Here is a 24496-nt window from a genome sequence, read left to right as displayed (position 1 = left end):
CGCTTCGCCCGTCGCCCCCACTGATGTCCTCTTTCTCCCCCCCTCCCCATGTATGCAGAAACTACTATTGTTTGTCGAGTGTGTAGGCATACGTAGGTAAACATCGGTATACCTACACACCCTACAGATACTACTGCCTCTGTCGGGTGTGTAGCTATAATTTATGTACCTACAAAATAAATATTTTTGTTGAGTGGGTGGGGGGGGGGAGGGAAATATTTTTAGGCAGTCGACAGCTGTTGTAAACCTGTTGGATCAACTTTTTGCCCCCACATCTGGAGGGCGGGGGGGGGTGGTCTCCTTTCTATAACTTTTTGATCCAGGCCTTCTGAAAGGATCTCATAGACACCACGTGTTCGATTGACAATGCCCAGGTTTTCGTGCAATGCTGCGGGGTCGCTTGCGTCGACACGGACTGGGGTCGAGTTCCGGTTCTGGCTCGACCGGTTGGGCATGCGACGGGGACGGCCGGGCACCATCCAGGACACGCGTGGCTCCCTCGAGGCTCAATCGAGATTTAATTGGGAGGCAAGATGACGATGCGGTGCGGTGTGTGGTGAGAAATCCTACAAGCTGGCCAAGCCAGTCCCCCAAGGGAGCCTTACAAATCGTAGTCTGGGGCAGGGCCCTATTATCAAATAGGCCACAGTAGGCACTGTGCCTGGGGCCTACGAAGACTAAAAGGGCCTACGAAAAATGCTTCAAGTTTTTTTCGTTTGTATGATAAAAAAAATATATCTTCTTGAAAAAATATTTATATTGCAAGCATAGGCCACAGTGTTTAAAATTAAAGCTGCTTGTATAACCGCGGTACGCAGCGCGCTACCATCGAATTAGGGCACAGACTAAATAGTGAATCTATCGGTGGTGGTACTAACATGAACGGTGGTAATGACATGGGCAGCAGCAGCAGTTCCAACCTTTGTAAAGTTATCACCGAAGGCCTACGAAACAAGTTCATGGGGCCGACGAGAATATGCAATTAATTCACCGATTCCTCCAACGGTTATCGGCGGTTCGATGGCACGGTTAATCGGATAGCAAACGAAAATAGCTGGGAGAAAATATCAAGTCTTCATCTCCGTTTCCCACGTGTGCCGCTGGACGGCAGACGACGGACGCGGCTTGGTAACGTCATTGGAATCATTGTCATCATCAGCCAGGATTGCGTGGGGTGTGGCTTGTTAAGTGGGGGTAGGGGGGGGGGTCCCATCTTCGGAGACAATTTGTATCAAGGCGATGTAGAAAAACTTGGGAACTGAAAAGGACGAAAGCAGAAAGGACTTACGTACTTGCAAAATTGCAAACGCGTTGTGCTCCGAACGCTCCCCCATCGGCTTCTGCGCCGAAAATTAAATAAAGAACAAAAATAATGCTCGATAAGCGTGAGGTCGAGAATGTCAAAAATAAGAATAGGTTTTGACCTTTCTGCCGATAAAAACAGGAGTTGTGTTAACATGTTCAAACACCAGATACCTTTCGTGCAAGGCATCAAAAGTCTGCACTCGCCACACACTACTTGTGGCAAAACATGCAAACATGCTCCGATAACAATAATGTACGCATTGTCTTTTAAACCGATTGGCCGACGGCAGAGACAGTGGCCCTCTTTTACGGCCTTGTCTCACCACCAGTGGTAAACCAGGGAACGCCAAAAGGCGTCCCACATGGATCAGGGCTGCGATGTTGGTGGCCTGTGTGGTGAGATTGGCGGCGACCGGTATTATATTATAGGTCAGTGGTTCTTCTTCACCTGGGGTGCACGCTGCACCCCCTGGAGGTGCGAGAAGCCCTTTCTGGGGGCGCGAGACATGTGGCCAGATTTGTTTAAGGTAAATGATCGATACACAAATTAAGCACGGGTACGGAAATACAATTACTTTGTTTCATAAAAACAGATGTTTTTATTAACGTCGTACATTTTTTTTTTTACGATTGAGAACCAAGGCTGCAGTAAAGGTTAAGGACCGCTGGCCTAGGGGCGTTGTATTTGATTTAGTTGAGAAACAAGTCAAGTGACAATTCCTGGGCATAGCAACAAGCGCTCGGCCACCTCCCTCAGCAGCCAATCAAATAGCCGAGCTGCAGACGAGCTGGAGCCGTCAGTCATCGAACACCGTGGAGGGCGTGGGGGGGTGTTCCCAGGGCGGAGGGGGTCATTGTGGCCATGCCGGGTAGCCACTGAGGCCGGGCACCGCTGACATTGTGGGTTCGAGTCCGGGATTCAGCCGCCCGCCCGACCAACCGCTGGGCCGAGTGTGATGGATCCCGACCCCGGGTTACCAACGGCTCGCGTAAGAGTCCACATCGACTGGCACAGAGACCAGCGAACTAACACGGAGAGCCGAAGAAGCAAAGTCTCGCGCACAAAATGAGTTGCGATTAAACAAGGTTTCTCAATTGTAGCGAGTTTGCTACAATTGAGAAACACGTGGGGTTTTAGTACGGCAACATTAGAATTAATAATATATTTTTCGGTCACGCCACAATAATCTGGCAACAAAAAAAGTGTTGTCGCAAGACCCTCCGACACAACGTTAACGCTGCCAACAATTCAAATATTCAGAAATGCAACCTCAATTGTAAAAAAAAAAATACCGGAGGCATTCTTTGTAAAATAAAATAACGATAAGCCACGTGTCCAATTGCTCCGTTTCTCCGTGAGAATTGCTCTCCGACTCAGCTGGAGGCGTCGTTCACCGCTTGTACACGTGGCAATTCAATTTTTTTGTTTCGCGGTGTTGGGTGGTGGAGGGCCTTACGACACAGAATTGACCGTCTTCATTAAGTTGACATACCCGAAAAAACAAATCTACTCTGATTTAATTCGGCCGTCGGTCGTAGATCGCGAAATTCAACTCTGAAATGGTTGCAGCAGCACCACCACCTAGTGTTGATGAGCGGTAGTTGTAGTAATGTTAGAAGTAGCTCTGTGATGTCAACTTCCACGGACCACGTTTTTCAAGCACGTGTATATTATGTTCAACCAGGGTGAGAACAAAAGAGCCGAGTTCCTGAAGAATTGTCATTTGGGTCATATCTGGTCTTATTTCCCCCTACTCCACCCCCTCCCCACACCCCCCCACCCTATTCCACCACCCCCCCCCCCTACTCCACCCCTCCCCACACCATTCCACCACCCCCCACCCTATTCCACCACCCTACCCCCCCTACTCCAAGCCCCCCCCACCCCCCCCGAGTACCGAACAACTTCGTACATTACACGCTTTCATTTAACTCAGTCTGTTGTTGTTGAATCCTCAAATCTTGTAACTCAATTTTAACCCACTTCCCAATGTGGTATCGACTGCCAACTTTGTATACTTATGTCATACTGATAACAATACTATATTATATCATATAAAAAAAATTAAACATTCTTTTGTATATGTTATGTTTCGGCTTGGGTCTAATTATCCACGCTCAACTGACGTTGGCTGTAATTGGCCACGGTCCCCTTACGTTGTGGCAAGCTTCGGGGCCACTTCCTGGAGTCGTGGAGTTCTGCCATTACTAGTACGGTACATTTCATGAAAGCGTGTTTTTTTTTAAATATTACTTATTCTGTGAACCGCCCCAATTCCGATGCCCTACGGGAGTTTACGCGAAGGCGATGCGAACATTGCCCAAGTCGGCCAATATCAACGTCCACACGCGCACACGTGGACAACTCAACAACAACAACAATCACAACCGCCGCCCGCCACCACGGCGATCGTGCCATGCTCGGTGCACTTTTAGTCCACGTGAAGCGGGCCGAGGTCCGCTGTACGTCCGTTGAACATAGTTGGCAACCGTCTGAATCGGAGGTGTCGTGGGAAGAACACACAAACTGAAACACAAAAAGCATACTCTTCTTTGGTTCTATTCGGTAAATTCTAGATTTAAAGCTTTCGTGACTGCTAGGATCCATACTCTTTGGTTCTATTGGGTAAAGTCACGAAGGTAAAAAAAATAAAACAAAAATCACGACGTTGCGGCCACAACACAATAACAGCCAACCTGATGAAGGCCACTTGTGTTGTGGCCGAAACGTCGTGATTTTTGTTGTTTTATTTTTTACCTACGTGTCTTTACCGAATAGAACCAAAGAGTATGGATCCTTGCAGTCAAGAAAGCTTCAAATCTAGAACACAAAAAGCAGTTCTAAAGAAATGAGTTTGTCGATCTCGATTTTAAAATTGCATAGCTCCGGTGGCTTCCTCATATCGGAAGAGCGTTCCAGACGGTCGCAGAAGCGCAACTAAAAGCGCCGTGCGATGCAGTGACCGTCTTCGATGGCTCGCCAAATGCCGCGAGGTCACGGAACAGACCCAGGTGCCACGGGGAGACTGACTGAGATGCACCAGCTGTGCTTCCCCACACGTGCAAACTTTCTGCGTTTTAGCCGCCCGGCGCTCCGCTCGTTGTTGTGAGCGTCGCTCCTCTGCCCTCAGTTGGTGCTGGAGGGCGACTGCCTCCGTGTTGTGCTGTCACACAAACAGAGATCCCCCGTGTAGCCTTTAACAGACTGTTGGGGCAAGTGCTGTTAGCGAGCACCTGTGAGGGCCGGCACGGCACTCGAGGGGGGTGGGTGGCCAGCACCACGCCCGGCCACCTTTGTCTCCCCAGTGGCGATGTTTACTCCACACCATACCAAGTACTCATTTGAGGCCGAGTCGACCTAGGGGAGGGCCCCGTGACCGCTTGAGATAATCGTCAAGATTTGACCGCGAGCGGGAATCGAACTCGGGTCACCGGGTTCGTAGCGCAGCGCACCAACCGATGCACCACCGCTCCCTACGTGCGCTCACACACACGCGCGCACGCTGGACGCGAAACGTCGCGAAGGAGAGAGAGAGGGGGGGGGCAGTGCTGGCTATGGTTATCCCCAAACAACAGCCCCCTATTTAAAAAAAAAAATTCTCGGGCCGTAAAAAAAAAAACACTTACATCGATACACGCCCAAATCGCGTACAAATACTCTCCCCCCCACACACTGAAACCCACTGTTCACAAATAGCCAAATCAGAAAGCCTTTTTAATACTGTTAAGCAAGCAATTATCAAGGCCGGCATGGCACACGCTTCACACACGCGCACGGATAAATTACACTTAACGGCATCGCCAAGCAAGGCAAACGAACTCTCAACACGTTCGCAAAAATAAATGCGTGCAAAGATAACACTTGCATCACTTTATCAAACATTCGCGAGCATTAATAACGTAAATATACAACTTCAGCCCGGCTGAATGCACGGAGGGACGACGTCACGGCGGCCATGCTGTGCAGGGGGACTCGGCGTTGTGCAACAGCGGCAGGCCATGTTGGGTCAGGGGTCGTTTTCCCGGCAGCCGATTGGCCGGCGGAGCGGGACGCGCAACGGGATTGCAAATCGCGATGCCCGGTGGGACTGAACGCAGAGCTCCTATCATCACGCACGGCGGCGATGAAGTAGAGAGCCATCGGAGCAACAAAAAAACAAAATAAATACCATCCCACGTGAGACAGGCCATTCTCTAGCATTAGATGTCCAGCTTCCTTGCTGCGACATCTCTGATGGTAAAGCGGCACGCGTGCGCGCGCGGCCACGGGGGTTGTGCATTTGTCGCTTGTTGCAGAGGCCCGCGGAGGGGGCTCGAATCCAGCGGTCGCCCCCGGTTACTACTACGGTTGTGCATTAACCGTAAGGACACTCCCGCGCCGTCGAAGGAAAGGAAGACGCCAAGAACAAAGACACTGGGCGGCGTGCCGCCTCACGGTTGACGCGAGAGGAGGGGGTGGGGGCCGCTTGGGTGCCTGTGGCAGAGGACAAATTGAAACGAATTCGAAAATGGCTCGAAAATTACTCAATTGGGATGGTGCGCGCATCAGCAAATCGTCGTGCGAATGAGACTCATCCTGGCCTCCTCAGATCTCAACCCAGTTCAAGAAACGTTTACTTGAGAAACATTTACTTGAGAAACTTGAACCACGAGAGTCTCCAATGGATAGCGCTTCCGATCTCGTGACAACATTTGCCGAGTACAATTGAAAATAGCAATAAATATTAACGGAACCGGTAACGAATAAAACCTTTAAATGCTAGACAAAATATATTGTTCACATTAGCATTTTTGGGGGTTCGGGCCGCATAAAGGATCTGGCTAAACGTTGTGTCGCCAAGTCCCTCCACCACCCGAAGGCCAAACAAATGACGTTGAAACCACGTCCAGTATCATCGGACAGGACCCAGGAAGTCAGCACGTGACATCCGGGCAGGTCAGACCTCCCCCCCCTCCCCCCCCATGCGCAAAGATGACAATGATGTGGACAATGGCGGTGACAATGTTGACACGACGATGATTATGATCAGGATGACGATCGTGAAAACATTTTTACGGGCGGCAATGATAGTGACATGGATTAAACTGATGACGATGGTGGCGGTGCTGGTGACAGTCATTTATGGTGGTGATGATGATGTAAATAATGGTGATGAAGATCTCCCCGGGGCCGCAGTCGAAACAATTGCCAAGATTCTTGAATCCCACCCAACCCCCACTGCCTGTTCACCCAGCAGCTTGCCAAACGCATGGGCCCGTGTCGCGGTGTGTGGGTACTTCTACCTATTCCAAGGAGTCTGGCGAGTGTGGAAGAGGAGGCCCAATACACCCTCTATAATAGTGGTGGGGCAGTCCGGGACAGGCCCGCAATAAGCGCGTCGTGGAAGCGAATTCACCGAGACTCTTCAAGCACTGGCCCCGGTGAGGTTCCCCAAACCCACCTGCTACCGACAAAGCAGCCGGATGGACCGAATGGGGGGCCCATCGCTCCCCCCACTCCCCTCTCATTTGTTAACATATCGCTCGTGTCCCTAGAACGCCCTCTGGTGGGGAAGCACCTTCTCCCAGCAGGGTGGTGAGATCAAGCGATTGCGGTTACCCCCAACATACTCGTCAGGAGCACATCGTCATATCGGGGGGATGGGAGGGGGGGGTAGGAGTCCAGTGAGAAATTGCTCCGGGTCAATCTGACGAGCCACAGAGGGCCCTCCCCACCCCCGCCAGTGTTTCAGTTTCTAGCGAGAGTGCTTTTATCCAAAGCACGCTCCCTCAACGCCGACACGTCACTCACTGCCACCGATCAAGTGGCTGCTGGCGTTGACGACGCCGATGACGGTCACCGCCACTCACGACTGCATCAGCACGAACACGTCCCCTGGGTTCTGCTCGGCCAGCTTCAGCAGCAGCGCCACCCCCGGGTCGTCCCCACCGGCCACCGTCGCCACGTCCGCCACCTGCTGCTCCTCGTCCTCCTGCTGCTGCTGCTGCTGGTGCTGCTGAAACTGCTGCTGCAGCTGAAGCAGCTGCTGCTCATGCTCGTGCTGCTCCTGGCCCATCTCCTCCACCTCCTCCACGGCCACCTCGCCACCCTCGCCGCTCACGTCGTTGAGCAGGTCCACGGCGAGCGCCAGGCTGTGGCTGGCGCTCAACGTCGACGGAGTGATGGTGTAGGTCAGCAGCGAGGGCTGCCCGGCGACGGGGACGGTGAGCGCCGTGCCCGGTGGGAGATGCTGCTGCAGCTGGAGCTGCAACTGCTGCTGCTGCTGCTGCTGCGAGGAGTCGGCGGTGGCGGCGTTCTCCTGGTCACCGGCAGCGGTGGTGCGCAGCCGCCGCATCTGCGGGCAGTAGTCGGTGACACGGCCGTGGACCTCCATGTGCCGCCGCAGGTGGGCCTGGTGTGGGGGAGGGGAGGGGGAAGAGAGGGCCGTGAAAATATGTCCATCGGCTGACACCGCGGCGAGTGGACAGGACAGGGATTGTTGACAGGGCAAGGATTGTTGTTGACAGGGACTTTTGACGGGGCAGAGATTGCTGACAGGGATTGTTCAAGGAGCAGGGATTCATGATGGGACAACACCGTGGCGCTCCTGACTGATGTTGAATCTAACGATGATGGCAATGGTAATAGCAACAATGGTGATGACGAAGCTGAAGGTAATGATGCTGACGAAGATGATGGTGACAACAACAACAACGATGCGCCAATGAAGCTGACGAGAATATTGATTACACTGACGAAGCTGATGATGATGCTGCTGCCGATAACAATGTCTCCGATGGCAACGTTAGTGGCGAGAATACTGACGATGGTGATGACGATGATGCCAATGACGAAGTGACGATGAAGATGGCTGTGACATTGTTACCCTCCTCATCATCGCCACCACCCCGCCCCCCCCCCGCACACACCCACCCCCGCCCCCCACACCTGACGAGTGAACTTGTATTCGCACAGAGAGCAGTTGAACTTGCGCTGCCCCGTGTGCCGGCGGAGGTGAGCACGCAGCTGGTCGCTCGCTGGCGCACGGAGAGACGCAACAGGTGGGGAGAGATGGGGCAGGGAAAGAGAGTGGAGGGAGATGAGAGAGAGAGAGAGAGAAAGACAGAAGGGAGATGAAAGATGGGGGGGGACAGAGAGAGTCGATAAGGGGAAAAGGAGGTGGGGGGAGATAAGGGAGAGACATGCGAGAGGAGGTTTAAGAAAGGGGAAAGATGGGAGAGAGAGTGTGGAGAGACTTGAGAGAGAGAGACGTAGAGACAACACAGAGTGTAAACGGGGAGAGAGGAAATACAAACGGGGAGAGAGGAAATACAAGAGGGACGAGAGAAAGGGGGGGGGGTGGTGAGAGAAGAGAAATAAAAAATTAGGTAGAGAGATAGGAAAGAGAGTGGGAAAAGTGGTGAGTGGAGTGGAGAGAGATGGAGGGTGGATAGGAGATGTAGGAGAATGGAGAGAGAGGGTGCAGAGGGAGAGGAGAGTTCAGAGGACAGGAGAGAAAGAGGGGAGAGTGTGAAGAGTGATGACTCAGAGGAGAGAATGGAGAGGGGAGGAGAGAGAGAAACACACAAGTGAAGTTGACATCCAAACTTGTGGCACCATACTCATAGCTTCTCACAGTATCATAACCACCACCATCACCACGATGGTGGACTGTCCTTTAAGCAGGAAAGTCTCAAAGTCATCAGCCATGATCCACTGCTGGGCGAAGGCCTTCTCAAAATCCTGAAAAGTATTCGTAGATTTGGTACGGAGGTGGGGAACTCGTTCCTTAGCAGGGAGTAAGGAACGAGTTCAGATTCATCCAACAATGGGGAAGCACATTCACAACTGTATGTGGTGTGCCGTGGCGGCTGGGTGAGGAGGGGGTGAGGACGGGATGAGGAGGGGATGAGGAGGGGGTGCGGAGGGGTTGAGGAGGGGATGAGGAGGGGGTGAGGACGGGGTGAGGAGGGGGATGAGGAGGGGGTGAGGAGGGGGTGAGGAGGGGGTGAGGAGGGGATGAGGAGGGGATGAGGAGGGGTTGAGGAGGGGGTGAGGAGGGGGTGAGGAGGGGGTGAGGAGGGGATGAGGAGGGGGTGGGGAGGGGGTGAGGAGGGGGTGAGGAGGGGTTGAGGAGGGGATGAGGAGGGGGTGAGGAGGGGGTGAGGAGGGGATGAGGAGGGGTTGAGGAGGGGATGAGGAGGGGGTGAGGAGGGGGTGGGGAGGGGATGAGGAGGGGGTGAGGAGGGAATGAGGAGGGGGTGAGGAGGGGTTGGGGAGGGGGTGGGGAGCTGGTGGGTGAGGGCGGTGGGCTGCGTACACTTGAAGGGCTTGAAGCAGAGTGTGCAGGAGAGCAGCGGCCCATCCGAGTGGACGCTCTGCATGTGACGCACGAGCGAGCCGCGGTCAGCGAAGCCTCGGCCGCAGCGCTCACACGGGACCGGGCGCTCGCCCGTGTGCGTGCGTTCATGCTTGGCCATCGTTCCTGCACGCGGCAACGGGGGGGGGGGCGGTCGTGGAGGGAACGGGGAGGAGGGAGAGGAGCGGGATTGGAAGGAGGATAGGAGCGAGTTGATTGTTTGGTATTGGGCCAGGAGGGCACCAGAACAGGGTTACAACTGCACTGGTTTGCATGCACGTTGAACTTCTTTCGCACCGTCCGTAGCCAAACGTACTCATCGGAGGTGCGGGGATAATCGGTGGTGCGGTTCATGGCAACGACAGGGCCATCACTTGGCTGGTGCCGGGCCGGTAACAGAATCTTTGATCAGAATTTTTTTAGATTTAGACTTCAGGAGGAATCCGATGAGCTATGAAGCTCTTTTGTCACAGATGTCTCCGTAAGGGGCGGGGGTCAGTGGGCCGCAACAGCGAACAGGGCCCACAAAAACACGACGAAAGGAGCACGAAACAGAGAAAATGGCGGGCAATTAACTAAACATAAATGGTAGAATCATTATATACGTCAGATTTATCAAGGTAGAGCAAGACAGCAAAAACAACAAAATAATCCCAAACCACACCAAGATAACACGCAGTAGACCCTCAATAATAGGGCACATTAACATTGAACAAGCAAGACATGGGTAATGACTGCTCCCAGGTTGGTACTGAGCAGGTACATGGCTGAAAACGGGCCAGTAGAGAGCGCTACTGAGTTGATACTGAGCCAGTAGAGAGCTGGAGTGGAAGACGGCCGATACTGGGCTGGTAGAGGGCAGATACTGTGCTGGTAGTGGGTTGGTAAAAGGCTGATACTGGGCCGGTAGAGGGCCGGTACTGGTCTATCTAAAGAGCTGCACGCACCACGTGACATGAAGTCCTTGCCACAGATGGAGCAGGAGAAGGGGCGCTCCCCCGTGTGCTTGCGCCGGTGAATCATGAGCCCCGTGCGCTGCCCGTAGCGCTGACCGCAGAACTCGCACACAAACGTGCGCTCATCCCTGTGGGTGTGCAACACACGCGTACACGACACACACAGAGATACACGCACGTAGACACTCACAGACGTACATACAATAATAATGGCCGCCATTCGCCGCTAAATGACGGGCACACATCACCACGGTACGTGTGCCAGGCTACTTTGCGGCGAGTGTCGAAGGCTCGCCGGTAGGAGGTCATGGGACTGCCTCCAACTGCCCAGTAGCAGCCTCCTCCACAAAGGCCAATCTCAGCACCGCTGGTACCGGTCGTTCACGGGTCCACTGGGCTCCACCTCCTCCCCCTGCACCAGCATCAGCCCACCTGTTCTCCAGCCCGAGCCGTGCCCGTTTGTGCTGCTGGCACGAGGCCACGGGAGCAGGTCCAGGGTGTTGTGGGTTACCTGCCCGAGATGACCCGACAGACGCACACGCCACCAAGAGCACGCCGCTCACTTGTGCTGGGTCTTGATGTGCATGTGGAGCCCCTGCCGGGTCCCCAGCGTCACGCCGCACATGTCGCACATGCACAGCCCCTCGTTCCGGTGCTTCAACGACGTGTGCATCTCCAGCTGCCTCTGGCTCGCGTAGCTCTTGCTGCACTCGGTGCACTGCCGCACACAGGGGACGAAAGGATCCCCCCCCCCCGCCGTGTAGCCTTTAACAGACTGTTGGGTCAAGTGCTGTTACACGGGCGCCTACGAAGATTGGTATGGGCACGCGAGGTGGTGAGTGTGTGTGCACGTGCTGTAATCGGAGGTGCGGGGGAAGGACAATAAACTAAACACAAAAATCCACAAGACTTTTGAAAAGCAAGAATAGGTTTTACCCTTTCTAGCAATACGATAGGTGTTAAGATATTCAAAATAGAAAACTTTTTCAAGTTATGAAGTCTGTATTAACCACACGCAGTACCTTGTGGTGAACATGCAAACAAACATGCTCTGATAATTATATATGGCATTGTCTTTGAAACCGATTGGCCTACACCATGAGACGGCCTAGTCTCACCACGAGCTAGGGATGCTCTGATACGTGCACTGTCTTGCCGTGGTGCTGGCCACCCACCCCCTTCGTGTGCCGTGCCGGCCTTCATCGGTGCTACTCGCTAACATCACTTGTTTTCCTAGTCTGTTAAGGCTATATGGGTGATCTTTGCCAACGCATGTGTGCGTGTATTTATAATCTGTATATAAGTGTTTGAGTAGAGCACGACGTGGATAATTCACGCGCAGCACATGCTGACTGTAAGATACTGGGGGACAGCACAAGACCCTGCGTAGAAAGCGTTCGTTTACCGTCTTCAATTTCGCTTGCACCGAATTCAGGCATCATCACAGATTCGCCCCCCCCCATTGCTTCCTCTCGTCTATTTCATTCACCTAATCCCCACTACTACAGTCACACGTTGTGCCGCTGTTAATTCTTTTTAAAGCGCCGTGGAGAAGGCGCTATGTGAATTATTTAAGGTTAAGATTCCGCTCTCTCCCCTTTCCTGTTACTTTTCTCGTGCATTATACATTTGACTCTGCTGCCCTTCCCGTGGTGTGCCGCAGGGTACAACGCTGTTGGTAAGAATCAATCGCCGAACCGACAATCACTGCACCGACAATCACTGAACCGACAATCATTGAACCGACAATCACCGAACCGACAATCACCGAACCGACAATCACCGAACCGACAATCACCGAACCGACAATCACTAAACCGACAATCACCGAACCGACAATCACCGAACCGACAATCACCGAACCGACAATCACCGAACCGACAATCACTGAACCGACAATCACTGAACCGACAATCACCGAACCGACAATCACCGAACCGACAATCACTGAACCGACAATCACTGAACCGACAATCACCGAACCGACAATCACCGAACCGACAATCACTGAACCGACAATCACTGAACCGACAATCACCGAACCGACAATCACCGAACCGACAATCACTGAACCGACAATCACTGAACCGACAATCACCGAACCGACAATCACCGAACTGACAATCACTGAACCGACAATCACTGAACCGACAATCGCTATCCCGAAACGTGCCGTCTCTCACCGGCCGGGCCGTGTCCACATCTGTCGAGGATTCCCGAGCTCCACACGCAATCCAGCCCGAATAGATCTCAGGCAGGCCAGCCTCAATACGCAGGCAAGGCCTAAGTGGTGATGAACTCGTGCCTCGCAGCTGAAAGGGCCTGGGTTCGATCGCTGACTCAAGGGCCGCCCTTCTCCGTGTGGAGTTTGTACGCTCTCCCCCTGTTCAGCAACGGGTTTCCCCCTCCAGGTTCTCCCCAGCGGATTTCCTCCAACAGCCCAAAGCAAGAAACAAACCTTCCGATACCTCCCCACCCACCACCCACCCCCCTTTCATCACCTGATGCCGTTTCTGTTCGGCCTTGCCGGGGGGCGAGGAGGCCACGGGAGGCCACGCGGTCTCTTCCACGCCGCCGGGGTCCGACTTTGGCCGCTTCTGTCGCAAAGGAGGGCGGGGGGGGGGGTGGGGATGGGGTGGGGGTGGGGATGGGATGGGGGGGATCACTCATGGGGCACGCCGCCCCCACACCGCCGAGCACCACGCGGCCAGCCTTCGGCGCGTTCACAGTCAAAGCAGTTTAACGACAGATCCTTGCGCGCCGTACGCGGCTCATGATCGGCTCACCGTGGGGGACCCATTTACGTGGCTGAGTGGGTGAAGGCGTAGGGGGGCAGGGAGGGGGAGGAGGGGTAGACTGAACTGGCAGACAGATACACAGACACACAGAGAGATACACACACACAAATAGAGATACACAGATGCACAAAGAGATACACAGAGATACACAGACACACACAGAGATACACAGATACAGATACCGTATTTTCACGCATATAACCCGCGGGGTATACCACTTTTTACAAACAAAACAAGACCCTGCGGGGTATATGGAAGTGCGGGCTATCCCAAAAAATATTTTACACGTGTGACATGTCATAACTCGTTTAATTTTTTCATGGTAGGACTATCCACTATGCAACACTTACCTTTGACTAAAGCACTGCTGAATAAACCACTAACACTAAAATTGCACATGTTATCACGTTTTAAATTATTCGAATTGTTTGTACAATGAAACGACAATGTTTGAAGTGGGTACACTTTGTTAACCGTAATACTTTCAGTGGCTGTAGGGGGGTGAGAAAGTTTCAGCTGAGGCTATGGATTGCACAATGGGAAGGGTCTTAACAAGTGTCTACCAGACGCGGAATCAATTGCTGAGTCCCTTAGGCCGCTGCTATTGGCTGAGCACTATACAGTCGCGACCATGAGCTTTGTTTCAAACTTCCAATCACTTTGTTGCCATGAGGCAATGGCGTAACCGTAGTGCCGCTATTGTCTGCGCAGTGCGCAATCTACCAGTGCTAAAACTGTACAGGGGTAACTACCGGTCCAGTAGCGGCACTACGGTAACGCCATTGCCTCCTGGCAACAGAGCCATTGGAAGTTTGAAACAAAGCTTACTTACTTATCTACCAGTTGTGTGTTACTTATTTATTGGATATTTACTTTTGTTACTTATTTACTGTTTTAAGTTCACTGTTTTCCAGTTAGTTTGTTTTCTTTGTGCACGTTATGATTTTAATGTTAACAATTGATAGTGGAATGTATTACAAAAGTAAACTTCGTATTAATATAATGGAATTAAGCTGCAGTAATGACGTTAAAGATATGAATGCATGCGGGGTATATGGAGGTGCGGGCTATCTGAAATTTGTTTTACACAAAACGCTATTTTTGCGGGGTATATGCGTCTGCGAGTTATATGCGTATGCGGGTTATATGCGGGAAAATACGGTACACACACACAGATAAATACACGGAAACACACAGATATACAGAGACACACAGAGGCAAAGAGATACACAGACACAACGCCAACCGCCATTTGCCACGAAGTGGCGGTGACGTCACCATGGCCCTCGTGCCAGGCTGTGTGCAAGGACCGCTGCCAGGAGGTCACGGGACAGACCCAGGTGCCATGGGTTGACTGATTGACACCATTGACCGATGCACCACCTGTGCCCCCCACTGTGCCAACTTGCTGTGTTTTAATCACCTGGCGCTCCGCTCGATGTTGTGAGTGTCGCTCCTCCGCCCTCCGTTTTTGCTGGAGGGCGTCTGCCTCTAACTGCCCAGTAACCTCCTCCACAGAGGTCAATCCTTGACACCGCTGGTACCAGTTATTTGCAAGTCAACCGAGCTCCATATCCTCTCGTACCACATCATTCCATCTGACACGGTCATACACACAAACAGACATACACAGACACACAGAGAGATAAACAGACAACTGCAGAGAGGTACACAAGACACACAAAGACAAATGCACACACACGGAGATGCACAGACAGATACGCAGACACACAGAGAAATCCACAGACCACACCGAGACATCTACGCAGACACAAACATGGGCCAACACACGAGGACAAGTGGACGGCCGGCCCCCCGTGAAAGCCTCACCTCGTGTTCCCCCTGGTGGCTCTCCCCCTCCGCCTGCCGTGGCTCCTCGCCGCCAGGGGTCCTGGCTCTGGGGCGTCTGGGCCTCTGCCCGCCGCTTGACCGCTTGCTACCCTCGGCAGCCGCCGATTCCACCGCCTTCTTCCGCGAAGTCGTCCTCTTCCTGCATCCCGCGTCCGCCGCAGCCGCGTGCGCTTCCGCCGCCGCCGAAGCCGCCGAGAAAGCCGCCAGGGCCGCGTCCGTGTCGACCGCGGCCCCGCACCCGTTGGCGAACGCAAAGGCGGCTGCCCCGTCCGCGTCCGGCGTAGCCACAGCAACGTTCATCGTGGCGCCATCGTTTTCATCGCTCAGATCTAGTAGGCGACGCGCGGGGCAGGCAGAGGAGGCGGGGGTCAGCGGCGGTTGGGGGGGGGGGGGGGTGAGGGATAGGCTGGGGGTGAGGCTAGGGGGATGGTTCACGTTTCAAGATTATTTTGCTTAAACGAGGCGGGATCTCGAGAGAGCAGCATGTAGCTTCTCGTTTGCGAGCGCGAGTGACCTGGGTCAACAAAATTGACGACAGCAGAATGAGAAAGATAACGTGCAGGAATGAAGCAAAATAGAAACCGGCACAAAAACAACCGCGTCACGTGAGAACATCGAAAATTTTGCACAAACGTAAAAGTAATCAATTCCCTACAGTGCAAGTGGGTTCCTGCTGTCGATTATCCGCAGACTGACCATAACTACAATTACTAAATTAAGTTATGGGAAACATCGAACAGATATATGATGACCATCGCACCGATATATAAACAGACAAGGAGAGGTTGTCCAATACGATTGCAAGTGAAGTTATCAGAAAGAATGGACATCAAACTGTGATTTGCATCGGATTCAAGAGGAGGGGTTTGGTCTAGGTGTAGATTCAGAGCTAGGGTTTGGTGTTATGTTAGCTGCAAGCTTTGGTTTAGGCTAGCGTTAGGTCAGTAGCATGTATGGCTAGGGTTGGGGTTATGCTTAAGGTGAGGGTTATAATCAGTGCCAGAGTTAGCGTCCGTGCGAGTGTCAGTATTTTAGAGCCGGTGTGCGTGTCAAGTTTAGATGAGTGTTGGTGCTAGTTTCATGTCAGGACTATGGTCAGTGTCAAGTTAGTGTTGGTGTCAGCCCTATTGACAGAGTAAGAGTTAGTGTCAGTGAAAGAGTGAGGTTAGTGTTAGTGTCAGTCCTAGTGATCGAGTAAGATTTCGTGTCAGTGTCAGTCCTAGTGATAGAGGAAGAGTTAGTGTCAGTGCGAGTGTGGGGTTAGGCTCAGGGCTAGGGTTGTGTTGCTGGTACCTTGAGGATTCTGCAAGGAGACATTTGGAGCTGTGGGTCCAGGCAGCTTCAGGAAAACAAGATAACAACACCAATGTACACACACAAAGATCCCCCATATCGCCTTTAACAGACTGTTGGGGTAGGTGCTGTTAGTGAACATCCATTAAGGCCAACACGCACATGATAGGTAACGTGACCTTGTCTCACTAGACATTCATAAACGGCGCCAGGTACTCATGTCTCAATCAACTTAGGAGAGGTCCAGGACAGGTTCACACCCCCACTTGCCACCAATATTGTCCACAGCAGGGAATCAAACCCCGGTGACTGGCAAGGTGTGTAGTTCTGCACGTAATTAAATACATGCTTTTCTCACTATTAATCTCTCTGGCAAAGGATACAGCATTTTTCGTCGGTTCAACTGGGACACGCCCTTCATCAGCCCCGCCCACTTTTACAGCCACGCCCACTAAACAAATAGCACTACCCACTGTCCAAGTAACTCCAGTCACTGTCCAAGTAACTCCACCCACTGTCCAAGTAACTCCACTCACTGTCCAAGTAACTCCACTCACTGTCCAAGTAACCCCACCCACTGTCCAAATAACTCCACTCACTGTCCAAGTAACTTCACTCACTGTCCAAGTAACCCCACCCACTCACTGTCCAAGTAACTCCACCCACTCATTGTCCAAGTAACTCCACTCACTGTCCAAGTAACTCCACCCACTGGCCAAGTAACTCCACCCACTGTCCAAGTAACTCCACCCACTGTCCAAGTAACTCCACCCACTGTCCAAGTAACTCCACCCACTCACTGTCCAAGTAACTCCACTCACTGTCCAAGTAACCCCACTCACTGTCCAAGTAACTCCACCCACTGTCCAAGTAACTCCACCCACTCACTGTCCAAGTAACTCCACTCACTGTCCAAGTAACCCCACCCACTGTCCAAGTAACTCCACCCACTGTCCAAGTAACTCCACTCACTGTCCAAGTAACTCCACTCACTGTCCAAGTAACCCCAGCCACTGTCCAAGTAACCCCACCCACTGTCTAAGTAACTCCACCCACTGTCCAAGTAACCCCACCCACTGTCCAAATAACTCCACTCACTGTCCAAGTAACCTCACCCACTGTCCAAGTAACTCCACCCACTGTCCAAATAACTCCACTCACTGTCCAAGTAACTCCACCCACTGTCCAAATAACTCCACTCACTGTCCAAGTAACCTCACCCACTGTCCAAGTAACTCCACCCACTGTCCAAGTAACCCCACCCACTGTCCAAGTAACCTCACCCACTGTCCAAGTAACTCCACCCACTGTTTAAGTGGGTGGAGTTACTGATGGCCAGCTAGTCTATTGTTTTGCATAGCAAGTTGTGTTAACAAAAATAAAAACACTCACAGCAAGCGAAATCTCATCGTGGCACACACGCTTCACCAACTGGGCTTCGCCGGAAATTTCCTCGGACGCCCGCGGGACCTCCTGCGATTCCCCGGAAACTGAAACTTTCCAGGCCGTCCGTGCGGTCATAGCAGGGGGCACCTCAAGTTCATCCACGGGCGCGGGCACCTTCCTGGCTGGCCGTGGGGTCTCAGCAGGCAGCGGCGATTCTTCCTTTCGGTCCTCGGATCCCGGCACTTGCTTGGCTGCAGGTGGTGCCACCTTGGCCGGGCAGTCCTCCTTTGGTTCGGCCAACACGGACACTTTCCTGGACGCCCTTGGGGTCTTGCGTAGGTCCTCTGCCGATTCCACCGGCATGGGAACTTTCCTGGCCACCTGTGGGGTGTCTGGCGAGTCGTCCGTGGGCTTTGCCGTCGCTGGTCCTTTCCTGGACACCCTTTGGAGCTTCGCTCGATCCTCTTTGGGCTCTGCAAGCACGGGCACTCTCCTGGACGCCTGTAGGGTCCTGGCCGGGGGGGGGTCCTCCTTCGATTCTGCCGGCGCAGGCACATCATTGGCCGGCCATGGGTCCTCAGCAGCCGAGGAGTCCTTGTAGGGCACCGGGATAGTCCTCGGACGTTTCTGCGGACGCCCGTGCCGAGGTGCCGGAACTCCGCGCGCTCGAGCCGGAGCCGAGCTACTCCTCGTGCCGTTACCGTCGTCATCGTCGTCGTCATCGTTGGTGGTGTCGTTGAATTCGCCAGGGGTAGCCCCACCTCTGTCGGCCCCAACTGTGGAGTCAGAAGAGCAGAATTCCAAGCGAATTAGCGCTCGTGACAAATTATGCCGCGCCAACAGAGTCACCGCGTTGCATACGCACGTCTCGAATCGCTCATCGCGCGTGACATCAGTCCCAATGCCGTGAGGACGCAGCGTCACCATGGAATCGAGACAATTCTCCGCTGCTTCATTGCGTCTGACGTCAGCGGCTCGGCTTCCGCAGTGGAAAAGCAACCTGGCGCCTGCTGAGCCGTGTCAGGCCGACTCGGCACGGCCCTGGCACGGCTCGGTCGCTTCCATTGGAAAACGTGCACGAGTACTAAAGAGGAGCTCTGTGGGTAGAGGAAGTGCAGGTTGGGCACCGTGGATATAGGATGTGTAGCTAGGACACCGTGGGTATAGGATGTGTAGGTAGGGCTCCGTGGATATAGGATGTGTGGGTAGGGGACCGTGGATATAGGATGTGTAGAGGTAGGGCACCGTGGATATAGGATGTGTAGGTAGGGCACCGTGGATATAGGATGTGTGGGTAGGGCACCGTGGATATAGAATGTGTGGGTAGGGCACCGTGGGTATAGGATGTGTAGGTAGGGCACCGTGGATATAGGATGTGTAGGTAGGGCACCGTGGATATAGGATGTGTAGAGGTAGGGCACCATGGATATAGGATGTGTAGAGGTAGGGCACCGTGGATATAGGATGTGTAGGTAGGGCACCGTGGATATAGGATGTGTGGGTAGGGCACCGTGGATATAGGATGTGTGGGTATGGCACCGTGGATATAGGATGTGTAGAGGTAGGGCACCGTGGATATAGGATGTGCAGCTAGGACACCATGGATATAGGATGTGTAGGTAGGGCACCGTGGATATAGGATGTGTGGGTATGGCACCGTGGATATAGGATGTGTGGGTAGGGCACCGTGGATATAGGATGTGTAGCTAGGACACCGTGGATATAGGATGTGTGGGTATGGCACCGTGGATATAGGATGTGTGGGTAGGGCACCGTGGATATAGGATGTGTAGCTAGGACACCGTGGAAATAGGATGTGTAGGTAGGGCACCGTGGATATAGGATGTGTGGGTAGGGCACCGTGGATATAGGATGTGTAGGTAGGGCACCGTGGATATAGGATGTGTGGATAGGGCACCGTGGATATAGGATGTGTAGGTAGGGCACCGTGGATATAGGATGTGTAGGTAGGGCACCGTGGATATAGGATGTGTGGGTAGGGCACCGTGGATATAGGATGTGTAGGCAGGGCACCGTGGATATAGGATGTGTAGAGGTAGGGCACCGTGGATATAGGATGTGTAGGTAGGGCACCGTGGATCTAGGATGTGTGGGTAGGGCACCGTGGATATAGGATGTGTGGGTAGGTCACCGTGGATATAGGATGTGTAGAGGTAGGGCACCGTGGATATAGGATGTGTAGCTAGGACACCGTGGATATAGGATGTGTAGGTAGGGCACCGTGGATATAGGATGTGTGGGTAGGGCACCGTGGATATAGGATGTGTAGGTAGGGCACCGTGGATATAGGATGTGTAGGTAGGGCACCGTGGATATAGGATGTGTAGGTAGGGCAACGTGGATATAGGATGTGTGGGTAGGGCACCGTGGATATAGGATGTGTGGGTAGGGCACCGTGGATATAGGATGTGTGGGTAGGGCACCGTGGATATAGGATGTGTAGGTAGGGCACCGTGGATATAGGATGTGTAGAGGTAGGGCAACGTGGATATAGGATGTGTGGGTAGGGCACCGTGGATATAGGATGTGTGGGTAGGGCACCGTGGATATAGGATGTGTAGGTAGGGCACCGTGGACATAGGATGTGTAGGTAGGGCACCGTGGATATAGGATGTGTAGAGGTAGGGCACCGTGGATATAGGATGTGTAGAGGTAGGGAACCGTGGATATAGGATGTGTGGGTAGGGCACCGTGGATATAGGATGTGTGGGTAGGGCACGGTGGATATAGGATGTGTAGAGGTAGGGCACCGTGGTTATAGGATGTGTAGAGGTAGGGAACCGTGGATATAGGATGTGTAGCTAGGACACCGTGGATATAGGATGTGTAGGTAGGGCACCGTGGATATAGGATGTGTGGGTAGGGCACCGTGGATATAGGATGTGTAGGTAGGGCACCGTGGATATAGGATATGTAGAGGTAGGGCAACGTGGATATAGGATGTGTGGGTAGGGCACCGTGGATATAGGATGTGTGGGTAGGGCACCGTGGATATAGGATGTGTAGGTAGGGCACCGTGGATATAGGATGTGTAGAGGTAGGGCAACGTGGATATAGGATGTGTGGGTAGGGCACCGTGGATATAGGATGTGTGGGTAGGGCACCGTGGATATAGGATGTGTAGGTAGGGCACCGTGGACATAGGATGTGTAGGTAGGGCACCGTGGATATAGGATGTGTAGAGGTAGGGCACCGTGGATATAGGATGTGTAGAGGTAGGGAACCGTGGATATAGGATGTGTGGGTAGGGCACCGTGGATATAGGATGTGTGGGTAGGGCACGGTGGATATAGGATGTGTAGAGGTAGGGCACCGTGGTTATAGGATGTGTAGAGGTAGGGAACCGTGGATATAGGATGTGTAGCTAGGACACCGTGGATATAGGATGTGTAGGTAGGGCACCGTGGATATAGGATGTGTGGGTAGGGCACCGTGGATATAGGATGTGTAGGTAGGGCACCGTGGATATAGGATGTGTAGAGGTAGGGCAACGTGGATATAGGATGTGTAGAGGTAGGGAACCGTGGATATAGGATGTGTAGCTAGGACACCGTGGATATAGGATGTGTAGGTAGGGCACCGTGGATATAGGATGTGTGGGTAGGGCACCGTGGATATAGGATGTGTGGGTAGGGCACCGTGGATATAGGATGTGTAGGTAGGGCACCGTGGATACAGGATGTGTGGGTAGGGCACCGTGGATATAGGATGTGTAGGTAGGGCACCGTGGATATAGGATGTGTAGAGGTAGGGCAACGTGGATATAGGATGTGTAGAGGTAGGGCACCGTGGATATAGGATGTGTAGGTAGGGCACCGTGGATATAGGATGTGTAGGTAGGGGACCGTGGATATAGGATGTGTGGGTAGGGCACCGTGGATATAGGATGTGTAGGTAGGGCACCGTGGATATAGGATGTGTAGGTAGGGCACCGTGGATATAGGATGTGTGGGTAGGGCACCGTGGATATAGGATGTGTAGGTAGGGCACCGTGGATATAGGATGTGTAGAGGTAGGGCACCGTGGATATAGGATGTGTGGGTAGGGCACCATGGATATAGGATGTGTGGGTAGGGCACCGTGGATATAGGATGTGTAGGTAGGGCACCGTGGATATAGGATGTGTAGCTAGGACACCGTGGATATAGGATGTGTAGGTAGGGCACCGTGGATATAGGATGTGTAGGTAGGGCACCGTGGATATAGGATGTGTGGGTAGGGCACCGTGGATATAGGATGTGTAGGTAGGGCACCGTGGATATAGGATGTGTGGGTAGGGCACCGTGGATATAGGATGTGTGGGTAGGGCACCGTGGATATAGGATGTGTGGGTAGGGCACCGTGGATATAGGATGTGTGGGTAGGGCACCGTGGATATAGGATGTGTGGGTAGGGCACCGTGGATATAGGATGTGTGGGTAGGGCACCGTGGATATAGGATGTGTAGGTAGGGCACCGTGGATATAGGATGTGTAGGTAGGGCACAGTGGATATAGGATGTGTAGGTAGGGCACTGTGGATATAGGATGTGTAGGTAGGGCACCGTGGATATAGGATGTGTAGGTAGGGCACCGTGGATATAGGATGTGTAGGTAGGGCACCGTGGATATAGGATGTGAAGGTAGGGCAATGTGGATATAGGATGTGTGGGTAGGGCACCGTGGATATAAGATGTGTGGGTAGGGCACCGTGGATATAGGATGTGTGGGTAGGGCACCGTGGATATAGGATGTGTAGGTAGGGCACCGTGGATATAGGATGTGTAGAGGTAGGGCAACGTGGATATAGGATGTGTGGGTAGGGCACCGTGGATATAGGATGTGTGGGTAGGGCACCGTGGATATAGGATGTGTAGGTAGGGCACCGTGGACATAGGATGTGTAGGTAGGGCACCGTGGATATAGGATGTGTAGAGGTAGGGCACCGTGGATATAGGATGTGTAGAGGTAGGGAACCGTGGATATAGGATGTGTGGGTAGGGCACCGTGGATATAGGATGTGTGGGTAGGGCACCGTGGATATAGGATGTGTAGAGGTAGGGCACCGTGGTTATAGGATGTGTAGAGGTAGGGAACCGTGGATATAGGATGTGTGGGTAGGGCACCGTGGATATAGGATGTGTAGGTAGGGCACCGTGGATATAGGATGTGTGGGTAGGGCACCGTGGATATAGGATGTGTAGGTAGGGCACCGTGGATATAGGATGTGTAGAGGTAGGGCAACGTGGATATAGGATGTGTAGAGGTAGGGAACCGTGGATATAGGATGTGTAGCTAGGACACCGTGGATATAGGATGTGTAGGTAGGGCACCGTGGATATAGGATGTGTGGGTAGGGCACCGTGGATATAGGATGTGTGGGTAGGGCACCGTGGATATAGGATGTGTAGGTAGGGCACCGTGGATATAGGATGTGTAGAGGTAGGGCAACGTGGATATAGGATGTGTAGAGGTAGGGCACCGTGGATATAGGATGTGTAGGTAGGGCACCGTGGATATAGGATGTGTAGGTAGGGCACCATGGATATAGGATGTGTGGGTAGGGCACCGTGGATATAGGATGTGTAGGTAGGGCACCGTGGATATAGGATGTGTAGGTAGGGCACCGTGGATATAGGATGTGTGGGTAGGGCACCGTGGATATAGGATGTGTAGGTAGGGCACCGTGGATATAGGATGTGTAGAGGTAGGGCACCGCGGATATAGGATGTGTGGGTAGGGCACCATGGATATAGGATGTGTGGGTAGGGCACCGTGGATATAGGATGTGTAGGTAGGGCACCGTGGATATAGGATGTGTAGCTAGGACACCGTGGATATAGGATGTGTAGGTAGGGCACCGTGGATATAGGATGTGTAGGTAGGGCACCGTGGATATAGGATGTGTGGGTAGGGCACCGTGGATATAGGATGTGTAGGTAGGGCACCGTGGATATAGGATGTGTGGGTAGGGCACCGTGGATATAGGATGTGTGGGTAGGGCACCGTGGATATAGGATGTGTGGGTAGGGCACCGTGGATATAGGATGTGTGGGTAGGGCACCGTGGATATAGGATGTGTGGGTAGGGCACCGTGGATATAGGATGTGTGGGTAGGGCACCGTGGATACAGGATGTGTAGGTAGGGCACCGTGGATATAGGATGTGTAGGTAGGGCACCGTGGATATAGGATGTGTAGGTAGGGCACAGTGGATATAGGATGTGTAGATAGGGCACTGTGGATATAGGATGTGTAGGTAGGGCACCGTGGATATAGGATGTGTAGGTAGGGCACCGTGGACATAGGATGTGTAGGTAGGGCACCGTGGATATAGGATGTGTAGGTAGGGCACTGTGGATATAGGATGTGTAGGTAGGGCACCGTGGATATAGGATGTGTAGGTAGGGCACCGTGGATATAGGATGTGTAGGTAGGGCACCGTGGATATAGGATGTGTAGGTAGGGCACCGTGGATATAGGATGTGTGAGTAGGGCACCGTGGATATAGGATGTGTAGGTAGGGCACTGTGGATATAGGATGTGTAGGTAGGGCACCGTGGATATAGG

General features: G+C 53.0%; 1 protein-coding gene across 2 annotated transcripts in view; it reads right to left on the bottom strand.

The window, feature by feature from the left end:
* Nucleotides 1–5003: 5003 nt before the first annotated feature.
* LOC116950560 (uncharacterized) overlaps nucleotides 5004–24496 on the bottom strand; it is a 40262-nt gene continuing 20769 nt past the window's right edge. For both annotated transcript variants that reach the window (XM_032968440.2, XM_076072833.1), the window contains exons 4-12: nucleotides 17935–18704; nucleotides 16543–16588; nucleotides 15229–15578; nucleotides 13102–13197; nucleotides 11164–11318; nucleotides 10592–10728; nucleotides 9606–9770; nucleotides 8234–8322; nucleotides 5004–7697 (exon numbers count right to left, since the gene is read on the bottom strand). In XM_032968440.2, coding sequence (XP_032824331.1) covers nucleotides 7152–7697; nucleotides 8234–8322; nucleotides 9606–9770; nucleotides 10592–10728; nucleotides 11164–11318; nucleotides 13102–13197; nucleotides 15229–15578; nucleotides 16543–16588; nucleotides 17935–18704 — 2354 coding nt within the window. In that variant the 3' untranslated portion in view covers nucleotides 5004–7151. The remainder of the gene's footprint in view (nucleotides 7698–8233; nucleotides 8323–9605; nucleotides 9771–10591; nucleotides 10729–11163; nucleotides 11319–13101; nucleotides 13198–15228; nucleotides 15579–16542; nucleotides 16589–17934; nucleotides 18705–24496) is intronic.

The sequence above is a fragment of the Petromyzon marinus genome, chromosome 39, assembly GCF_048934315.1.
Source record: "Petromyzon marinus isolate PM22_M1 ecotype Great Lakes invasive population chromosome 39, UKy_Petmar_22M1.pri1.0, whole genome shotgun sequence".
In the NCBI taxonomy this organism is placed as follows: Eukaryota; Metazoa; Chordata; class Hyperoartia; order Petromyzontiformes; family Petromyzontidae; genus Petromyzon; species Petromyzon marinus.
The sequence above is the reverse complement of the archived record's forward strand: the minus strand, read 5'-3'. Positions and strand labels throughout refer to the sequence as shown.